Source organism: Sander lucioperca, chromosome 4 (assembly GCF_008315115.2).
Source record: "Sander lucioperca isolate FBNREF2018 chromosome 4, SLUC_FBN_1.2, whole genome shotgun sequence".
In the NCBI taxonomy this organism is placed as follows: Eukaryota; Metazoa; Chordata; class Actinopteri; order Perciformes; family Percidae; genus Sander; species Sander lucioperca.
The window spans coordinates 10,568,430-10,589,959 of record NC_050176.1 but is presented as its reverse complement, the minus strand read 5'-3'; the positions used below and the strand labels follow the sequence as shown (position 1 = coordinate 10,589,959).

Sequence of the window (21,530 nt, the reverse complement as noted above, 5' to 3'; positions counted from 1 at the left end):
CCCTGGTGCTCACATGGCTGTAGGAAAAAAAATGTATATGTTCCACAGGGATTTGGATAATGGTATTTGTGATTACACTGTAACTTACAAATGTAGCTGTGGTGGTGGGAAGTATTTCTGGAAGATGAATTATATATGTGCTGGAATGTCCGCCCGTATGAAACCTCCCGCAGTGTGTCTGGTCTGAATTATATATCAATAAAACTACAATCTGCAGTTTGTCTCATAACTAAGTATTTGGATATTTCTCATAAAGTAGTATGGGTTTTTATTTAAAGTTACATTATTGTCAAGTTGTACATAGCATAAAGGTGTTTGTGTTTAGGTAAAGACTGGCCTGACTACTCAATATAGGTGAGAGACAATCATTGCAGTAATTTGTATTATACACTATTAATACAGCCTTGCAACTAACTAATGTTGCACAATTAACTGTTAATTTGTTTCTTGTATGAAGTACTTAAGACTAAAAACGGGACTAGGTTTTATTTAAACAGAAAATGTCAATTTGCTTTAAATTCTTTGTAAAACAACTCATGTTCTTAACTTTATCTGCCACAAAATCAAATCTTTGGTTGGTGTTTTACAAAGAAACAAATTTGGGACAGGGTGCAAAGTTGAATCTTATCTTACATTTGTACAACTATTATATGTATTGTGTACATCAAGGAGAATAAAATATAATTGTAAAAGCTATATTAATACAAAAATGTCACAAGCACATTTTTTTAACACTGATCACATAAGGTTTAAAACTGTTTAATGTTTGTTTATTTAATATAATTAGCTAAACTACTTGCTGCTATGTTATCTTTTTTTAAATCGGCATCTTTCACCACAGTAGTAGTTAAACACAAGCAATCTTTTAAGTGAATGTGGTTATCAATATAAATCTGTTTCTCCTAGTTACATTAAAATGATACAAAATCAGTTTTTCACTGTGTACTGCATACAAAAAATGACCAAATTCATATTGAACATACCATATAAATTTTGGCGACATTTAAAAAAAAAATGTGTTAATTCAGAATTGGGAAATTACAATGCAATGTCTCTAAAACAAAAATGCATCGAAGTCATTTAAGTCAGGCTGTGAAAACATGTCAAGGCCATACATTCAGTCTGTCAGTTTCGCTATATAGCTGTATTTCAGCACTGGGTGAGGTAATAAAAAAAATATGTCACAGCTAATTTGCAATGCAACAAAAATGTGCTTTGCAGCTTTGTGTATTAAGTGAGGACTGAATTGTTTCTTTTTTTCTTTATGAATTAGTATTGTTGTCCACATTACAGCAGTAATGGGCACAAGCTAAAGATTGAACATCAGATTGTCACCATTTAAGACAGTGTAGTCCGTTGCAGCCTTACTGTGTGGTTTAATGTATACTGGATGCTCCTCAATGCCCTGGAAGCTGGCTTTATTGGTCAAAAATGTGTCATGGACATAGGAGTGATAATGAATAATTGCGAGTGTGTATTTTGTGTTGTTGTGGCATCATTTAATTAGATTACTTGCTAAGCGACAAAGTAAAAGGGTACAGCAGTCCATACATGGATTTTCAGTCTGCTGCTTATTTTAGATCATCACCTCATTAAGGATGTGCCGCCACACCTGATATCCAGCAGGGTTTTCTAAGATTTTGTATACAAAATGTTTTTGGTCTGTTAATGCACAACTGCTCAAAGCCATATACACCAAATTCCATGTTTATGCTATTATAATTGCACATATGTCTGTTTCCATTTCACTCTAGTTGCTGTACTGTTACAGAATATACTTAATGCAGTTACACTCAATTTAATTGATTGGCTTTACATTGAAAATACTTAAGACTTACAATGTATTTAGTTACATAAAATCAAGTCAATTTTATTTAAATTGCCCATCACAATTCTTTTTTTTCCGTAAGGGGCTTTTCAATCTGTACTGCATACGACACCCTCTATCCTTTGACCCTTCTTGGTTTCAAGAATTTCAAATTCCAAAATGTAATGGATTAGGAATGCAGCTCGGCTTTATGCAAGAAAGCACAAAATTGAATTATCCTACTGGTAATAGATTTATTACTTTATTGAATGATTAATTATCCTACATGTTTTTCACTTTCTTATTAAGTGAAGTTTATTTATATGGCCCAATATTATTAGGCCCACGTTAACAATGGTTCCTGGCCCAGACCAAGCTTTCTAAGCAAAACTCCCTAAAAAAGCCTAATGGGAAAAGCTTTTTTTTCTTTTAAAGGGAGAAACTAGGCTACTCCAAGAGAGAGCCCCCACCTTGGACAATCCTCCAACATTGATAGATGTTGTAGATAGAAAAAGGCAATTAAAATAATTTAACAAACAAAACAAAATTAACAGAACATTGTATAACAATAATAGAAATACATAGTCGAACAATATCACATTTGGATATAACAAACCAATATAATAAATCAAATAGACCCAGAGGTAGTAGCTGTATTGAACATAAACAGTTCAATAGCAGTTCGCTTGGAGGGACAAGCTTCCTATATCTTTTTCTTTTTTTAACACTCACCCTTTTTCAACAATCTCTTATCAATCTCGCTTAAATCCTCTCTTTTCTAGTAAATAACCTTGTGTAAAGGACCTTGTTTGTTCTGTTTGAGTCAGAGTTTTGATGTAATCATAGTTGCCGTTTCAACACCCGTCAGGGTCTTTTCAGTGATACTGTTACAGGATAAAAGTTGTGGTCTTAAATTATTAGGTTCTGCTCTTAGGTGATATAAAAACCTGTCATTTGTTGGTCATTCTCTGAACAGGCCATCACATATTAAGACCAAGTTGTTAGTTACATTCATTCCTGTATGTATATATTTTGTATAATTAATATAACAATAAGTAAAAATCCATAGTACAAAGCTTTAAGCTCAGGTTGGAATGCAAATAACATAAGGCCAGGGTAAAATACAAGGTAGTACTACTTACTTTTTACTTACTTCAAGTTAGAACTACTTACTTTTAACTCCTTATATAGTTCTAACATGATAAAATAAAATGATCTAAAAAGGTACTCTATGTGTCTTTCCTAAGGTAGGTATGATGCATTGGCCTTTGCTTTAGCATGCATGTCCGTCTACACTTAGCTGACTTTCTGTGACTGTTAAGAACGTGAACCACTGTCTACACTTGTGCAAAATTAACAGTGAAAGTTGTATGGTTAAAGCTAGACAATCTAAGACAATAGCAAGTCAATCTACTGGCTTTTTAATGTAGCTCTGTATTGTGGACCCAGGCAAGCAAGATCAACGGTAGAAACTAGTCAGAGACAAGTGATATGATGAATTATGATGGTACTGAAAGATCCACGTAGCTAGAGTTATAGTCTTGTTTTTCCTTTGGTTTGGTGATGAAGTCTTTGTGATGGATTGTTCTTCAACAGATTTGTTGCCAAAAAGATTAGTTAAGCATGGTTAACATGTATTGTCTCTACATTTTCACATTAACATTCATCCCTTCCCTCTTTTTGCTATTTCACGTTCCTCATCTTACCGCTCTTTCCCACCTGCTGGCTCTATATCACTCTGGCAGCATGTCACAGAAGGGAAAGTTGTCTAAGCAAATTTTACCTTGTACCACAGTCCCTGCAGCTCTTCAGCAGCACACTGGTGTGGGAAAATGCCACTGGAAAGGTAAATCCAACTGAGTTGTGCTTTTCTGTCATTTATTCTGCTTTATTGGGGGCCACGCTTTGTGTTTGCGGGGGTTGAGTTTTTTCTTGAACTGTTAAGCCAGCAGAGCCGCAGCCTACATTTAATGATATAACCTGAAGTCACCAAATGTTGTTATATTGCCATACTGACACTCAAGATTGTAAAGCGAGAACATTTTCCTATAAAATAAATACTTTAGATGTTATGTTGCCTTTTTTGTGGCACGTTGGAAAAACACTCCTGTGTCTAATGTGAATTTCAAAAGCATTAGAACAGATAGCTAAGTAATGACTGTGTAATTCCCATATTACAAAAAGAAGACATTTATCTCCCATTGTTTTTACCCCACCCCTAGTATATTTTTTTAATTTTTTAAACAAAAACTGTGGTGACATTGTCACTGATTTTATAGAAACAAGCAATTTATTTTGTGCAGTTACTCTATTCTACATTCTCAAGCCAATAATTTGTTTAGCTGAATCTTGCACCTTTAGGTTTGTTATCATGAAAAAGTATTTTCCTGCCTATAGCGGGAGGTTTTGCATGTTTTTGTTTTGTTCTGTAACTGACCTGTGATCTATTCATCTACCCATTATCTCTGTCTGTCTCACTGGGTATGTGATGAAATGTTTCAAAATATTAGAAGAAACACCAAAGGTAGGCCCTAACTTAAACAGACTGGTGAAGTGAGAGTTTCCTGTCCCACCGAAGGTCATTAACAAGAGCTAATCTGGCGGGCTTTCTCGCACCTCATATGGCTCTACCCAAAAGCTTGTCTAGACTTAGATGTGGCGATTGATTAGGAAGCTGGCTTTACAGCTCTGTGACATTGCACGTCTCCTTTGAAATCCATGGAATTTGTTTGAACAAGGCTGAGTAAAATAAATGCAGTGAGTATTTTAATTTGTTGTTTCAGACAAGGAGCAGACACAGGATTTCAGACACGTTTCTTTTTTTTTTAATCCTGCAACTCAGCTGTGGTTCAAAATTCCCCTATACAGGCTAGGTGGTTGTACGAAAAGGAAAGGCAGTGTATAAACAATGGTCAATGTGTCTATTGCCTCCTACAAAATTAAAATGTAATCAAAATTTTGACCATTAAGAGGATTTTTGTGATATTTACATTAACCCCTCACAGAGACTAGACGTTATTTCTTCTTCAGCAGCAGTTCACTTATCAGTGCAGTTAACTACAGAAGCAGCAGAATAGTTATGCCCTGGCCTCACTTGTAGGTGAGAAGAGTTTTCTCTCAATTTGCCAACAGAAAGTTTATATTTATTGTGTCATCTCCTGTAGTCTTACTACCATCTCCCCACACCACCATCACCACCTTAAGCATGTGTTCATTGCTGTGTTGACACGTGGCAGCAACTGTGGCTAATCTTGATGTTAAATGGCTGACAGTTGCATGGCACCAAGCAGGGGCTTCTGAGGCCAGTCTTCTTTAGTGGTGACATAAGTCAAGTCTAGGTGCATCCTGTACATTAGTAAATCAGCATAAGATTGTTATGTAAAAAACACCCATGATATCAGCCTAAATCACAACATTGTGCTGTGAGAAAAAAAAGTACCATTCCTTCCAATTTATTTGCCCAAATGAAATTCTAGTGGCAGGTACATACACCTCTCTGTGTCTAATTTAAAGTGACATTATAACAGAAAAACATAAACTTGCAACTCAGCACAACAACAACAACAACACACTTAGCTGTTTATTTGGCGAGGGTTGCTCTTCTAATTTTAAAGACATCTAGCTCTTGTACCTTCTGACTTTGAATCGTTCCACGCCATGATTCCATTGCCAAAACTGTTAAATGCATATTCTTAAACCATTTTAGCATACGATCTGTAAAATATGTTTATAAAAAACATCAGAACACTACTCTGTAACTCTTCTGTATGGATTGGTTGGTTGGTTTCGGTTGGTTTGTTGCATTATTGTAAACATCAAAGAACAGTTTGAAGAAAAGTTGTCATTTGGCTTTCTTTTTACTGTTATGCCAGAAATTGTACAACCCCGGGATGTCAAATTTCATTCGTAAACTTCACCAAATATCTACCTGTACTGTATGTTTTTCTCTGTGGTTCTGATTCTGCAGCATACAGTATTATTATGTCCTAGTGGAAGGGGGTTTGCAGGCGTTGAGTTGGTAGACTTAGCAGGGCTAACTACAGTGGTGCTCATAAGTTTATGAACCCATGCTAAAGTTGACTAAAAAGAGGAATAAAAAAAATCATCTTTTGGAAATTGATCTTAATGCCTTAATTAAAAAATGAGGAAAGATCCAACCTTTAAGGACCCCAATTTTCTTTGTGAATGAATAATGTATCGTAAATAAATAAATGTTCTTCCTTAAAATACAGGGGGCATAAGTAAGTACACCCCTATGTTAAATTCCCATAGAGGCAGGCAGATTCTTATTTTTAAAGGCCAGTTATTTCATGGATCCAGGATACTATGCATCCTGATAAAGTTCCCTTGGCCTTTGGAATTAAAATAGCCCCCCATCATCACATACCCTTCACCATACCTAGAGATTGGCATGGGGTACTTTCCATAAGATCATCTCTCAATGCAAATCAAACCAGCTATTAGGCTAACTGAAATAAAACCATGCCAATCTCTAAGTATGGTGAAGGCTATGTGATGATGTAGCAGGAATTGACCTTAGCTCAAACTATAGGAGAAAATTAATCAAGTTCTTAGTCCTTCATCACTACCCAGTCCTTAATGCTTAAATATATGAGCTGGCAGAGTTTAAAGGTCTCGGTGTAAGCACAATCTAAATTTAAAGGGTTGTTCATATGAAACTAATGAAGTGCAATGTCCCTTGGGAAATATTAGAAGCAGTCTGCAAGACTCATATTAAAATGAGACTAGATTAGATGAGATAAGAATAAAGAATTTATTAATTTGTGTTTGTCTGTATTTTTGTCTCTGTGTGTGCATAGTGACTTTGGTTTTGTGTTTTTATGTGTTTATGGGATGTGTTTTGGTGTTTTCAAATGTACAAATATGTCAATTCTGTCAAACTTTTTTCCACAATGAAATGTAATTATTGTTTATAGAGATGTTAAATGAATGTACTCAAATTTAAGTGAAGTTTCTTTTAGTAAAGTATAAGGATGGAGTTAACTACGTAGAAGAAAAAACATAATTTCTCAAAAATGTCCACTTGAGTTTTCACCATTCTGTTGATTAGGTACTCTAAGTACTAGTGTAGGTAGGCTGGGGTACGTGGGCACTTTGCTTGAATACAGCATTATTAATTCCCCCATTAGGTTCCATGAGTCATAAGTGAGTCAGGCACTGTTTTAAGATCTTGTCAATACTGCCAGTGCTGTCCTATTTTCTTCTGACTAGGCTAACATGAGTAAGAGGCCTCTGCTCATTGTTATCAATCAGATGCTTTTGGTATTTGTTGAAGAGATAGTGAAGGGAGGGAATAGGGAGGATTGAATGGTGCTGCTACTTTGCATGGCAGATACAGTACAGAGTTGTTTTTGTCGACAGTGTAGACAGTGTGCAAAAGCCCATACTGACTGACAAACTCATTTTTGTCACTTTTTGTCACAAAACCAATTGTCATAAAGGAGCTACTTAACAGTAAAAACTTTTTTTTTTACCTCTTTGTTTTGGTTGTTTCATTGCTGTCTAAGGTGAGTGCACAACACTGACTTTTCTATGTTATAAACCATATACACAGGGGACCTTGCTGAGCTAAGGGGACAGTGTTAAAGAATGCTATGAAGAACACAGGAACAACACATTATTTAAGCCTGGAGTCTACCTCTCCGAGCAGAGCTAGTTATTTTTCTAAGCAGAGAGAAGTTTTCTGCATACAAGACATAAGAGGCTTTATTGTCATTACTGACACTACTGTCTTACAGTATCACAACGAAAGTGTGTTTATATTCGCTGAACATTAAAAAACAACAATAAAAACAAACACTAAAAATGTAAGAAGCAATTTAAATTCTGGACATGTATTGTCCTGAATCTCCTACCAGATGGTAGGAGCCTGAAGAGGCATGGTGAGCAAGGTGGGTGATATTGGTGGCCCTGCTTCAGCATCGGGCCTCAAAGTTGTCGCCGACTGCTGGTAGTTGAGTTCTGATAATCTTCTGGGCTGCCTAAGTGACCCTCTGCAGTGCCCCCTGTTTCATTCTGTTGCATCTGGTATACCATGCTGGGATGCAATAAGTCAGTATGCTTTCCCACTTTTCCAAGTTAATGAGGAGATTTTGGACATACAAGGGTCTACAAGGAAATGTTCCACAGTTGACAGGCTTGTAGGTACAGTCAGCGAAGTCACACATTTTGTACACCGGGGGACATGCGGTCCACAATTTTGCAGATGACAAAATTTCATGTCACTTGTCTCACAAACTGTCCTACCTACATGGATGCGAAAGTATCATTTAGGCCTTAGTGAACACATTTTATATTTATTTTTTTAACCTCGACAGTGCCCAGGAGGTGAACTGGCACCTCTTCAGCTGCCAGTCCACACTCCATGCTTGGTCCGTACGGGGACTTTAACCGGCGACCCTCCAGACTGAGCTACTGCCGCCCCACAGCTCTCTTGTTATAAAGCAGTATATAGCGTTATGGTAAAGCCCTTGAGAATGTATAGAAAGCATGTTGCCCTCCGGGTTTAGCAGTTGAAAAGTGGGGGTGTCTAAATGACACATAAACCCACCCCTGTTTTAAGTCTTACCCAGCCACTCTGCTCTGTTCTGTTAGGCCGGCACCAACAGCTGAGGCCAGGGGAGATTGTAGCACGTGTGGTCACCCCAAAGGCATTTTGCTTTTGTCCACACGGTGACAGGGACAGAACACAATTTTTTCTAAATTTACAGTACCTCCGCCACACACGTGAGGCAGGCAGACCAAAAACAGATACAAGACGCATGACATCAGAAGTCAGTTATAAATTACGGTTTACATAAATCAAGACGAGACTGTTAGAGATTATCAGACCCAAACGGAATCTGCATATTTTTTTTTACAGTATTCAGCAGTGATTCAGAATGAAAATCTGAGTTTTTCTGCTTGGGGTGTAGATGTGTTAACATTCTGAGTTTTTTTTTTAATTTGTTAAAAATCTGCAGACAATTCTGGGGAATTCTGTGTCCGCAGATTCTGTGTGGCCCAGGTGATTTTATTGAATTAGAGCTTGAATTCTATCAATGTCAGGGTGAGGATGAACAAGTGGCCCCTATCTCATCATTAGGGCTGGCTATGTATAGGCTTGGCCTTGAAAGAAATAGGCTGCTCAGGAGGGAATACCAGGCAGTCAGAAGTGGGGCATGGGGTGTTAATTACCTCCCTATAATTATTAATAATCCCCGGATAAATGATCAGTTAGGGAAATATGATTCACCCATCCTGACATCAATGAGTAGGAAGTGGCAGTGCTTTAGACCAGGGAGATAGTCATGTATTTGTTAGACAAAGCTTTTGATTAACTTTCCATAGGTAAAAAAATAAATAATTAGGCTTTAGTTGTATCAAATAGTTAATATGATGTCAAGCCTACTCGTAGCCTTTGTCAAGTGTTAAGATGTTGCAGTAGGATGCAGTGAGAGTGTAATGTACTGTGCGCTAAGAACTTGGACACAATTCAGTGACAAGGCTGTGTGCCTCCCTCTTACACTGAATTACATATGCCATTGATAGATGCATTGATACACACTAGACAGTACCGCAAGGGGAAGTTTTGGCTGGACTGCGAAAGACTGTTGCTGAGTGAGTAAGTGATGAAGTTACACCATTGGTCGGAAATGGCTAGTGACTGTTCATATTTTACCAGCCACTCAATAGATTAACATTGTTTTGGCTGGTGAGTGAAGCAAATCTACCACCTACTTGCATATTTTACCAACATTTGGCTGGTGGATGGTGCTAATTTTGTACTCTGGTTGCAACCTAGGTGTGGTCTGTTTAACAAGTAACATTATTTACTCAGTAACACTTTAGATGAGTAATATTTTTTAAAATATTTATATATATATTTTTTTTTTATAAGATTTTTTTTTTTAAATAGCATGATTATATTGTTGAATTCATTATTTTAAAGGGGTGATAGAATGATTATATAGGGTATTTTACACTGTTCCTTAAGGTCTCCTAACAGGGTATGTAACATTGGTTGGGCTGAAAATTGCCTGAATGCTATTTTATTAGGCCCTTAACTACCCTGTAAATATGGCTCTATTTGGAACAAGAGCTTTTCTTCCAAATATGGTATGCTCATGAATATTTAGATGAGCTGCACGCTGATTGGTTTGAGCGAACCACATAGAAACACATTGGAGACGAGACAGCAGGTCTCATTTTTCACACTGCAAAGTTATACATTGTTTGTCTGGGTTATTTCGTTATTAAATTCACTTCTGAGACTTTTTTAAGCGAGAAATCAACTATATAAAGCTCAAATATGGGCCGTTTTACGAAAATGTATGGCTAATTGCAAATTTGGTAAGACGTGTCGGACTTTAGCTAAGAGCTCCACACAATCTGACGAGAAAGTGGCAACCTCCATACCCACTGAAAGTCACCATTTCCATGGGTACTGGACTACTGGAATACTCGGGGCTTCGCGGAGCTGGCTGTCTGCCAGCATAACTAGAGTAGCTATATTTACAGTTTGAATTTCGTCACGCCACTTATATAACATCTACCCCAAGGTCTTATAAAGCTAACAATGGTGTCCGATTTCAGTTTAATGCATTTTTGTGAACATTAGGGGTTTTGTTAGCTGCGACTGTCCCTTCAATCCTATGTGTACAGATCGTGGCTAGTTAGCTTCATTTTCGCCGTAATTAGAGTATATTTACAGTTTGAATTCGTCACGCCACTTATATAACATCTACCCCAAGGTCTTATAAAGCTAACAATGGTGTCCGATTTCAATTTAATGAATTTTTGTGAACATTAGGGGTTTCATTAGCTGCGACTGTCCCTTCAACCCTATGTGTACAGATCGCGGCTAGTTAGCTTCATTTTCGGCGTAATTAGAGTATATTTACAGTTTGAATTTCGTCACGCCACTTATATAACATTTACCCCAAGGTCTTATAAAGGTAACAATGGTGTCCGATTTCAATTTAATGCATTTTTGTGAATTTCAGAAGAATTCTAAGAGGAGGCTAGCTAGCTCTCATTGATAGAGCTCCATCCAGCCGCAAGCTCTATCAATGAGACTTTATTTCCCCGATCGTTTGTTTAAATAACTCAACACATTATAATTACACACATTATAAGATTAACTGGAACCTGTGGTAAGAGATTGCTGGCGTAACAAGCTCGCTGACCGCGCTCTCACTCACACACATCGGCCATTTAGCAGGAAGAGGGGAGCTGCAGGCCCTGGAGCTCTGTCAGGGCAGCGGCGTTTGAACTCCTGAACTCCTACACACAGACAAAATTTGCAATTAGATGCAATTAGATGCCTAGTTGACGTCAACTAGGCGGCTCGTTGAGATTTGCCCGTTTTCAGAGGCAGTTTCAAATTGTGAGATTTGCAGAGGAAAGAGGTGTCAATGGGACTTTGAGGTTCTATGTATGTCCTAGTTACCCACTAAACTGTCATTATTCAACTATGACAAGGTAAAATCGGTTTTGCATTCTATCACCCCTTTAAAGCACTCCTCAATTATCTGTCTCAAACGTATCTTAACCACGTCATGTGATATTCTACTTCAGTAGACAACACACAAGTATTTCACGATCATACACGGTCCAGCCATATACTAGGTTTCAACATAGCTTTGTTTTTTTTGGCTTTAGGCATAAGCAAGTCATCTGTTTGTGGTAGGCTGCCTTTTAAGTAAAGGGAATATGTGGCCCAAGGGTGAAGGTGATAAAACATTGGTATTTGACCCTTGTAGTATAATCTGGCCACAAGGTTAACAGTTTTATCCTCAGCAATTTGGCAACTTCTTAAAAAGCAGTTTTGGCAAATTCATAAAGGTCACCAAGACAAACTTTCCTCAGAGCAATGTGATACACAAGTTGATCCACTATCAAATCACTGTAATAGATAAACTTTGAAGTATTACAAAGTGTTATGACATGTTATCTAAGCCCATTTGATTCAGGTCAATGTCAACCTTCCAAATTTGGTATTTTCAACAACGTTATATGGGCATACAGTATGTCCTTGTAAATGTAACAGCTTTTGGCCTGGAGGAGTTTCAGGGCCAGTTTACTTTAGCAGTAGAGTTAGGTTCAAACGCTTTCGTCACTGAACTCTAGTTGACTGCTCCTGGAGGTAAATTTAGCGTCAGCACACACATTGGCTTGTACAGTTAGCGATACGTTTCGCATATTTTGTACCATTTTTCCACCTAATGCAATGTAAAGAATGCAGAATTAGACACAGTAGTCTGGCATTTCTAGAAGTAGGCACGTAGGTATTTCATTAAAATAGTATATCACGCATAGTGGTTGCACACCATGTGTGATTATTCAGTTTATTTATATTTTACATGTCTATCTTGTGTGTGCAAAGCACTTAAGGATTACCAAACTGACTTGTTTGCTGTTTGTGTAGTAAAGAGACATGTGCAGGTTGTAAATAAAAGCTTTTACATGTTCAATCCTGCTTGTCTTACATAACTAGATTTAAGGGCATATATGTTCTCCGTTCACACTTCTATACTCTTTTAGCTCCATACTTATGTGCCATTGAGTGGCAGCTTGAGGAATCCTGGTGATTGTTGTGGTGTTAAAGCTACATTGTGTAAGAATTTCTCCCATCTAGCGGTGAAATTGTATATGACAACCAACTGAATATTAATTTATAGCCCCTCCCATTCCGATCGCGTTTTAACTCCTACGGTGGCCGTATTATTCCAAGAAGTACGACTTCGTCCGTGAGTGTTCCTTCCAGTGTAATAATAGTTTTACGTTTTCGTTATTTTGGTACCATTTCATTTCTAACATCAGCTATCAAGTTCCCAAAAGAATGCAAGCTAATATTAGTAAAGTATCAGCGTGATCCTCCATCTTCAACAGGCTTTCAAATCTGCCGGCAGTCACGTGTAATTCTCCCCTTGGCATTCGTCATGGTGCCACTGAGTGTAAAAGCGCGAAAGGCGGAGGTATGTCCCTCTTTGGCTAATGTATTTTAAAGATGGAGGCGCAACATGGCAGAATACATACGAGCGACTCGCTCGTATGTATTATAATAGTATATATGTGTATAATAGAGTTGGCTCATGTTGCTTTTTGACCCGTTCCTATTTGTTTACCCCCTTCTGAGATGAACTTAAAACTTGGCTGAGGCAGTACATGGTACACTGCTTTCTGTCTGGCACATTCAGAAATGCTGCATGAAGGGGAACCAGGTGGGCAGTGTATAAATTATCAGACTTACTATGTCCCCAACACACCCTCCAGCCCTCCCCACCTTAATTTACCACCAGGTGTATTTGCAATACTGGCCAAGTTTGTACTCAGTTAGGGGTTGATATATAACTGTAAAACTCAGCAATTGTAATTGCAAATATAATCTACGCCAATGTTTTATGGATAGAAAAGACTTACTTATTGTATTTCATTGCTAGGGATGTAACAGACATATGTTATGAAGACACTACCAATTATTTATTATAGGTTTACATTCTGAAAGTTAATTTTCAATCTTTTGCAATCAAAGTTATTGTTTGACTCATTTGTCATCCCATTGTTGTAACATACATTGCTTTGTAGTGCTAAAAATTAGAGGTGATAATACATGACAAATTAAGCGTACAATTTCTTGTTGTGTGATGACCTTTTTTGGCTTTTTTCCACTTTCTCGCTGTAAATGTCCTTCTGCCTTTTGTGTGATCTGTAGGTATAATGTTGACGGTGTTGTCTACAGTGTCTGTTTTATGTAGTAATAGGTGTCTCCTGGGTCCTGTATAGAGTGCAACCTTTGCTATAAAGGAACTATATAGCATCTATTTTGTAGAAACGCTGCAGCTACAGTTGCACATTAATCTAACCACTCAAACCCTTACGCTATTTCACACTTTAGCCGCAGATTTTACACCAGTGGGATCCCACAGAACTTTAGAACAGATTAACATTAAGGGATTAGATTTAAATGGGCTGAGCAGGATAGGAAGATTGACTCTCATGAGACCACATTGCCACCAGTGAGAACCACTCACTCTGTCACCAAGCCCACTTTGTATTATCTTTCCTGTAATCAAAAACCATGGCACCATGCCAAACTCTGCACCATAATAGTACATTAATTAATGGCAGTTTTTTTTTTCAAAACTCAAAAACTCAAAAACTAAGGTAATTTCACAATGCTTTTCCTTTAACAGTATCTTAGCATCTTTGCGTGCCAAATGTTTTATCGACTGCCTTTACAACAAAAAAAGATTCCACGTTATTGGGATACGGAAAAAGAAAATTAGATAATGTGCAATAACATGGTTATTAAATGCATTTACACACAGTTGGTCAGTAATCAGAAATGGACGTAAAACCTAACATAGTTTCAACTAAGACTGGCATATGTAAAGTGCATTCAAAGTAATGTTCTATAAATGACCTGTAGCTATATATGACTCTGCAACTTGAGAATTAGAATTTTTCTCTTTTAGGTCGAAGCATTTAGGCTGACTGCTCTGTAAGAGGACAGGCTCAATCACAGTTGTATCTGCTGACCACTGACCAGCTCATCTGGAGCAGTTGAAGGTTAAATGACTTGCTCAAAAGCACCTTAAGGTGCGTTCTTTGGCTTTACCAGTTTTACCCCAATTTATACTGCCAGTCTGGAGATCTTTCAGACATAAACTTGTTTCTCTACGCTTCAGGCAACATTATCAACTGAATTTATTCATTTTATCATCATAAAACATATGCAATGGTTCAACAAATGCAGTTTCATGTTAACTTTCAGAGTAGACATGGCATCAGCATATAGATTTCTAAGGAGGTGAATGTCAGTTCCAGCAGCATTAAAGCATAACTCTCGCCAAAATGCAACCTAGGGTCATTTTGTGAATGTACCCGAGTCAGACATTCGTTTAAAAGCAAAACGCCACTTTTAAGATTTACCGTATTTTCGTTTTTTGGTCAAATGGCCTTTTGAATGGGAGTGCTAGGGGCACTTCTATGATAGCATTAAAATCACTAATTTTAAAACACTACGAAGGCTCGACACAACATGAAACTTTGCTCCAAGTATCTCCAGGGTCTCTACACATGAACTCGAGCATTGAGAACATTGTTTGTGTACACAGAGTTTACTAAAAAGAAAGGTTTTGAACAACTCACTGTAGCTGTTGTTTTTCCGGTCGCTGTCCATCTTGCAAGTTAAAAATAGTGAGGAGGAGAGTAAAGATGGAAAGCTCCTAAAGCTTAGGTCCATATAAATGCACGGATAATTTATTGTTTTGTCGTTAGTGAAACACAATATTGACCTTGTAGTTGAAAAAGGAGCCTCATATAAGAATGACATTTCCTCCTATGGAGTCCGTTCATTCGCGTTCGGAGATCGACTATTTTTGACTGAAAAAATGGCGGACTAAAAACTTTCTTTTTAGTAAACTCTGTGTATACAAACAATGTTCTCAATGCTCGAGTTCATGTGTAGAGACCCTGGTGATACTTTCATGTTTCATGTTGTGTCGAGCCTTCTTAGTGTTTTAAAAATAGTGATTTTGATGCTAGCATAAAAGTGCCCCTAGCACTCCCATTCAAAAGGCCATTTGACCGAAAAACGAAAATACGGTAAATCTTAAAAGTGGTGTTTCTGTTCATTCACAAAAAGACCCTAGGTTGCATTTTTGGCGAGAGTTAAGCTTTAACTGCGAGGTTATGTGCCTCCCTGATGCAGTAGCATAAATTGACCTTTAGTCTGCCATCCTCCCTCGATTGCAAGAGTCTGATCTGTGATAAGTTCAACCTCCTCTTAAATTCAGGTGCCATTGAGTGTCTCAATCTCTCTAAATCTAGTATATTGTACATGTTACAGTGGTGAGTCATGTAAAGGTGTGTGGGTCTGGAGCAAGCACAAACCTTACATAACACTAAAATAGTTATTTTGGAAACTAGGATATATCATGCATCATCGTTGTGTTGATGTAACAAGTTTGAAACTCAAATTAAATGAGTTTTTTTTTCTTTAGTAGGTAGTGATTATTATTTAAATTGCTTGATCTCTTTAGCTTTACTAGCAATGTCAGTGTTGTTCTTACAGTTCATTGCTCATGTAGGTTAATGGCAAATGAGTGAGTGAAAGCAAAATAATCCTCTTCATTTCATCATTATACTTGACTCATTGCTGTTATGCAACTCTCTTGTCTCTCGGTCTGTCACTCATTGCTCTTTTTCCACCAGTACCATTTTTTTCCTCATTTACTCTTCCCAATACACATTTGTGTACTCATACATATACACACCCACACACTGATTTAGATGACCACACATAGGTGTGATGATTACATATATTCTTTGGTCCAACCCATGTCAGAAAAGTTTACAGAATGTAATTGCACATTGCATTTGCTTTGCTTGACTTTTGGTTTAAGATTTTGTTGGAGGGTGTCCAGTCCATCCAGCTTTAGGCAAGCATAATGGACTTCTTATAAATTCCTGTCTAGTCTTCACAACTATACCACATTGGAGACTGATGAACTAACTTTTTTTTTTTTATTATTTTCAGGAATTAGTTGGTGTCACACTAGTTTAGTAGCCTTTGTCCCACCTACCTACCTACCTAACCAAACCAACAGCTAAAAAAACAGGCTTAATGTTATCATGGACATTGCTTGTACATGTTTGTGGCTCTACCTGGAATAAGAGTTTAAAATTACTCCTTTATAAAGACATCTTTGCATTCTTAATCTCCCCATTTTGTACATTAACTCATGGTACTGGTTCCAAGCTAAAAACAATGTTATGTCAACCTATTCCTAGCCTTTGTTATCAGCCTCACTACTATCGCTATCAGGGAGTGTCAGGGACGGATGAAGAGATGTCTCTGTGTGTGTGTGTTTGTGTGTGTGTGTGTGTGTGTGTGTGTGTGTGTGTGTGTGTGTGTGTGTGTCTGGGGAGGCACAGCTAAGAGAGAAAGAAAGTGGGAAGGCAGAGCGGGTGAAACAGAAAAAAAGCACAGTAAAAGAGGGATGTAGATGCATACACAGACAAATAGAGAACATGATAGAGCAATGCTGTCATGCCTGGCAGTTTGAGGAACAGATTAGAAATCAGGCATGCTAATGGCCCACCTAAAATACCCAGTGTGATGAGGGAAGTGGCCTAGAAGGTCTCTGTTTGTCAGCACAATGTCAAAACCCATACCAGAGACCGATTATTCTCCCAGGTGATCGATTGCACCTCAGGGAGGTTGGAGGGCACAGGTGGTGGCTTCGTACATCCCTTTTCAGATAGCCGTTATTAAGTAATTGGCTATAATTGCACTGCTGATATAAATCTCTTCCCTGCCTTCCACATTTCTCTGAGTAACACAAACAAACTGTTTTAGACAAAACTTGTCAGAGTGTACATTGCACATAAATAAGATTGCATTTATGTTTTAGTGTGTGGGTCTGGAACAGCTCAGATACAGCTGTCAGTGAGTCATCAATGTGAAGATAGCAGAGCAGTAACCTTCCTGCCTCCCTGCAGTGTGTGGATTTGCCCGTTTCCCCCTTGCAGATAGTAAACTGAAGATAAAACTTCTCTATCTCAGATTGGCTCAGTGTTTTGTCTTGCAGTGCAAATACCTTCCATTTAATGCATGAGCACTTTCTGGACCTATATAATGGACAAGCACTTCATGGACAAACAAGTCAAATCCTAATGTATTATTTTTCTTCAGATCTGACATGCTTACCCCTTCCCCTGGCAGCCCTGGTTTCCCCAGTCTCAGATGCTGTGTTAAAGGACAGTTCCGGCGCAAAATGAACCTAGGGGTTAATAACATACGTATACCTAGTCTACCGTTCTCTGGGACATGTTTTCATGCTAATCAAATGCATCTCTAGCTTTAAACAAGCTATCGGCAAACCGGTGGTTAGCTGCTAACGCTACCTTTCGGGGCAGAGGGTAAATCGCTATTTTATACCACTAACAAGGCACAAAATAGCACCACACTTCAACAGTTTATTAAAAAGATAGATTATAAAAACAGTTTTGTTGTACGCTACTGTCTTTATAATCTATCTTTTTAATAAACTGTCTGTACACTTACAAAGTTCTCAATGCTTCGGTTTACATTGTAGGGACCCTCATTATGCTACCGTTGTAGTGTGGTGCTATTTTGAGCCTTGTTAGTGGTATAAAATAGTGATTTACCATGTGCCCCGAAAGGTAGCATTAGCAGCTAAACACCGGTTTGCCGATAGCTTGTTTAAAGCTAGAGATGCATTTGATTAGCATGAAAACATGTCCCAGAGAACGGTCGACTCGGTACACATATGTTATTAACCCCTAGGTTCATTTTGCGCCGGAATTGTCCTTTAATTTATTTTAGTTTAGTTTATTAAGTAAACCAATAAATTAAATTATTAAATTATATGTGCATAAAACTAATGGTAGATCATGTTTATTTGTAGCCATAAAGTTATGAAACACAAAATTAAAAGTCTTATTTTATTGTTTCTGTCTAATGACCAGGCTCCACAGAGAAGTCCCTTGATGGTCATTACTCCAGGGCATAGCCGACCCATTCTGTCCACCGGCTTTGAGAGGGATTTCTCACTTACACTGGGATTTTGCTGGACGACTTTCTCTTTTTCCCTTCTCCCTCTTTTGTTTATTTGTCATTTTGGCGGTCCTGCAGAGCAGCTGTTGAAAAAGTTGCTGCGTTCATTTCATTATTTGGGTAATTTGTACTAATGGCTATTTGAGCAGCCTATGCCTGCAGCTTCCTGGGATGAGACATGTTGAGCCATATGGCCACAGTGACCTCCCTATTACTTTCAGACCTGTACATATTCCATCCACCATGTGGGTGCAGGCTTGTATGATTGGCTGTTTTCCCCAAAATATTTCACCCATCTGTTGTCTTTACTTTAAAGATATCACTTTGGCTTGTGGTGTGCCTGCTGATAGCATGATAATGTAGTATTTCAGCATTTCAAAAAATCATTTTAATCCATTTTCATTTTCATTTCATCAATACTCCACACAGTTTTTGACGGAATCTATCTAACAGTTGTCAGTATTGGAATTTTAGAAGAAACAAACATTGGACCACATAAAAAAAATCCAACAGATTCTCAAATATTGGCATTAGAAATCCATTATTTACCCTATACTCCTTTTAACATCCTAATTTTCTCTTTCAATATTGAACATTAAGTCACTTAAATGTGCCAAATATTACTTAAACGTATTTATGGGACTCAACAATAGGCCATACTATTATTCATCATATGTCTTTCATTGTCTTCCTTAAGACCTGTTTGCATTGGACAAATATTACAAAGGAACATGCATAACAAAATAGAGATAGTCTACTATGTTTAGAAATACAGTGCCGATCACTTTATTTTGTTAAACCTGAGGTCCCCTAATAATCTCATGCATGTATGATTAGTTTTCCTTGATAACTGATTATGCACCCGTGGCTTCATAAAATTCAATAGCAGGGATTTTATTTGCAATCTTTTGTTTCCTGAACAGTCTCAAACCACATTGCTTCCCTTGGAAATCACGTTCAACCACCTGTTGCAGTGGTGCTGTGCTTGTACTGTTTGTTTACTTTCAATACTGTATGCTTGATTTGATTTGAAAATGTACAGTTTTACGTATTCACAATGAATACACAATAATATAAAAATAAGGCTATCCTAATTACTGTTCAAAGGCAATGAGATAATTAAAAACATTATGGGAGGAGAGAAGGGAGTTGTACTGCCATTGGCTAGGAAGTCAGTGATTGGGACAATGCAACTGGGTTTGATTGGTATTTGTAAGCACGGTGGCAGTGACAGATGGTAAAATGCAATGATTGCTTTGGACTGAGATGGAGTAGAGTGAGAGTGAGGTAAGAACGAAGAGAGGGGGATATGGAAGGAAGGAAGGAGAGAAGGACTGAAGGAGGGGTTGTGGGAATCATCGCTACGTCACCTTGTACACCAATATAGCTTCGATGTTGCTGACCGCTGTCGGGGAAGACTTCAGTTGGGTGTTCATGCTGTACCCTGCAGCTGCTCTGAATAAAACAAATTTGCAGCCTGTAGAAAGTGTAATTGTCTATTTTATAGGTTTATATTTGGAACTGCAGAATTTCATTAAGAAAAAGTATATACTTGTATTGTGTCACTGGACAGCACAACAGCTAAAAGAAATTTACTGTCTACACCCAGGCAGCAGCTATAAATAACTATTTCAGAGCAGCAGGAAAAATGGCTCGTCAGGCTCAGTTGTCAAAGCCAACACAATCCCTCCCCCACTCCTCATATTTCTTCACCTCTGAGTCTTGTGACACTTCCTGTGCTTAAATCCCTAACTGGCAAATATTTCTCTAATCCAATTTAAACAACATTAACTTGCTAAAGAAATGCTTTCTTATTTTGTACCTGATTTGGGCTTGCCATTTTCCTGTAATTCTCCCTCTTATATATGTAGCTCCTTCTCCCTCAGCTTTTTTGAGTGACTGGAAGTTTAAGGGAATGTTCTTTTGTCAAACCTGTGGCTATCATGACAGGAGCTATAGCTGCTGTAAGTTTAGACTTTCCCTTTAGCCTGTGCGGTTGCCATCCTTTCCTTTTGACAGCAGCAACTTTGGATCTCTGATGTCACTCTGTCCAAAGACCAAGAAAGCTGTCTCAGCACCCAGTTTGACACTCAATGTCAGTGGATCCCAGGTAACTGGAGGGCTTTTCTTAGCTCTTGTCAGCACACGCACATCAAAACTGACCATAGAACACCTGATAGGCCAGAAAAGAGGGGCAAGTGTTGATAATCTGTCAGAAAAGCAGTGGTGTTGGAATTCATAGTTTACATTAGAAAGCTTTGCTGGTTTACTTTACAAAAGTGCATGACGAGCACATTTTTTGTCCAGGCAAGACAGCTATGAATTGTGTTTTTTACACTGTTGTAAAACCGTCTTCTTGAGTCTTGATTCTTTTAATTTTTAGAGGTTTATCTTCAAACTTCTTAGCAAATGCCCCAAACAGGTGTTACTCTAAAGTCCTCACATGGGCACTATGTCAGCAGAGCTTGTAAAACTAATTGCAGATTTCCTGCTTAGGGACATTTTTTTTGAATGCTTTTAAAGTTTTATAGTTGGGAGGCAGCTGTTAAGTCAGAAGGTTCCTTTTGACCTGTATGTTTCTCTGTGACCCTAATATCCCGTGTTACGCTGTCCTAATGGTTGAAACAAGATCACCTACAGCTACCATGTGTATGTGAGAGAGAAGTGGAGAAAAATGTTTCTCCCGCCTAGCCTCTCAGGGTTTAGTGTTTCTGGGTTTAACTTGTTTGTGTGTGACTCAGTCAGTGACTTAATCTCAGGCATGTGAACTTATAGGTTTATTTGACAGTGGAAGGCCAAGCCCGGGTACTTGCGGTTCTAGTTACCTCACAAACTTTAATTTACGTTTTGACATCACTTCATAAAATCCTGTGACTGATCCCGAGCATACATCTGACTATTTTACAAGCATTTTCAGAGAAACATGGAATGAATCAAAGTGATGCCTTATTGTGAACGCCCCGGCTTTATGGTGGACATGAGGGGCCAGACCCTGTGTCTCTGTTGCCAAGATACCTCACCCATTGCTAGGGCGCCGTAAATCAGGAACCACCCCCATTTGCAAATGTGCCAAATGCGGAGCAAGGCAAGCCGACCCTGCTTCCTCACCCATACCTCGCCCCTTGAAACCATCTC

General features: G+C 38.2%; 1 protein-coding gene across 4 annotated transcripts in view; it reads left to right on the top strand.

Annotated features, from left to right (window-relative positions):
* rbm20 (RNA binding motif protein 20) overlaps positions 1-21,530 on the top strand; it is a 57,928-nt gene that overhangs the window by 693 nt on the left and 35,705 nt on the right. The window contains exon 1 of one of the 4 annotated variants that reach the window (XM_036000788.1): positions 3,588-3,653. The exons of the other annotated variants lie outside the window; for them this stretch is intronic. Coding sequence (XP_035856681.1) covers positions 3,640-3,653 — 14 coding nt within the window. The 5' untranslated portion in view covers positions 3,588-3,639. Of the gene's footprint in view, positions 1-3,587; positions 3,654-21,530 lie in introns of those variants that run through there. 4 annotated transcript variants of the gene reach the window in all.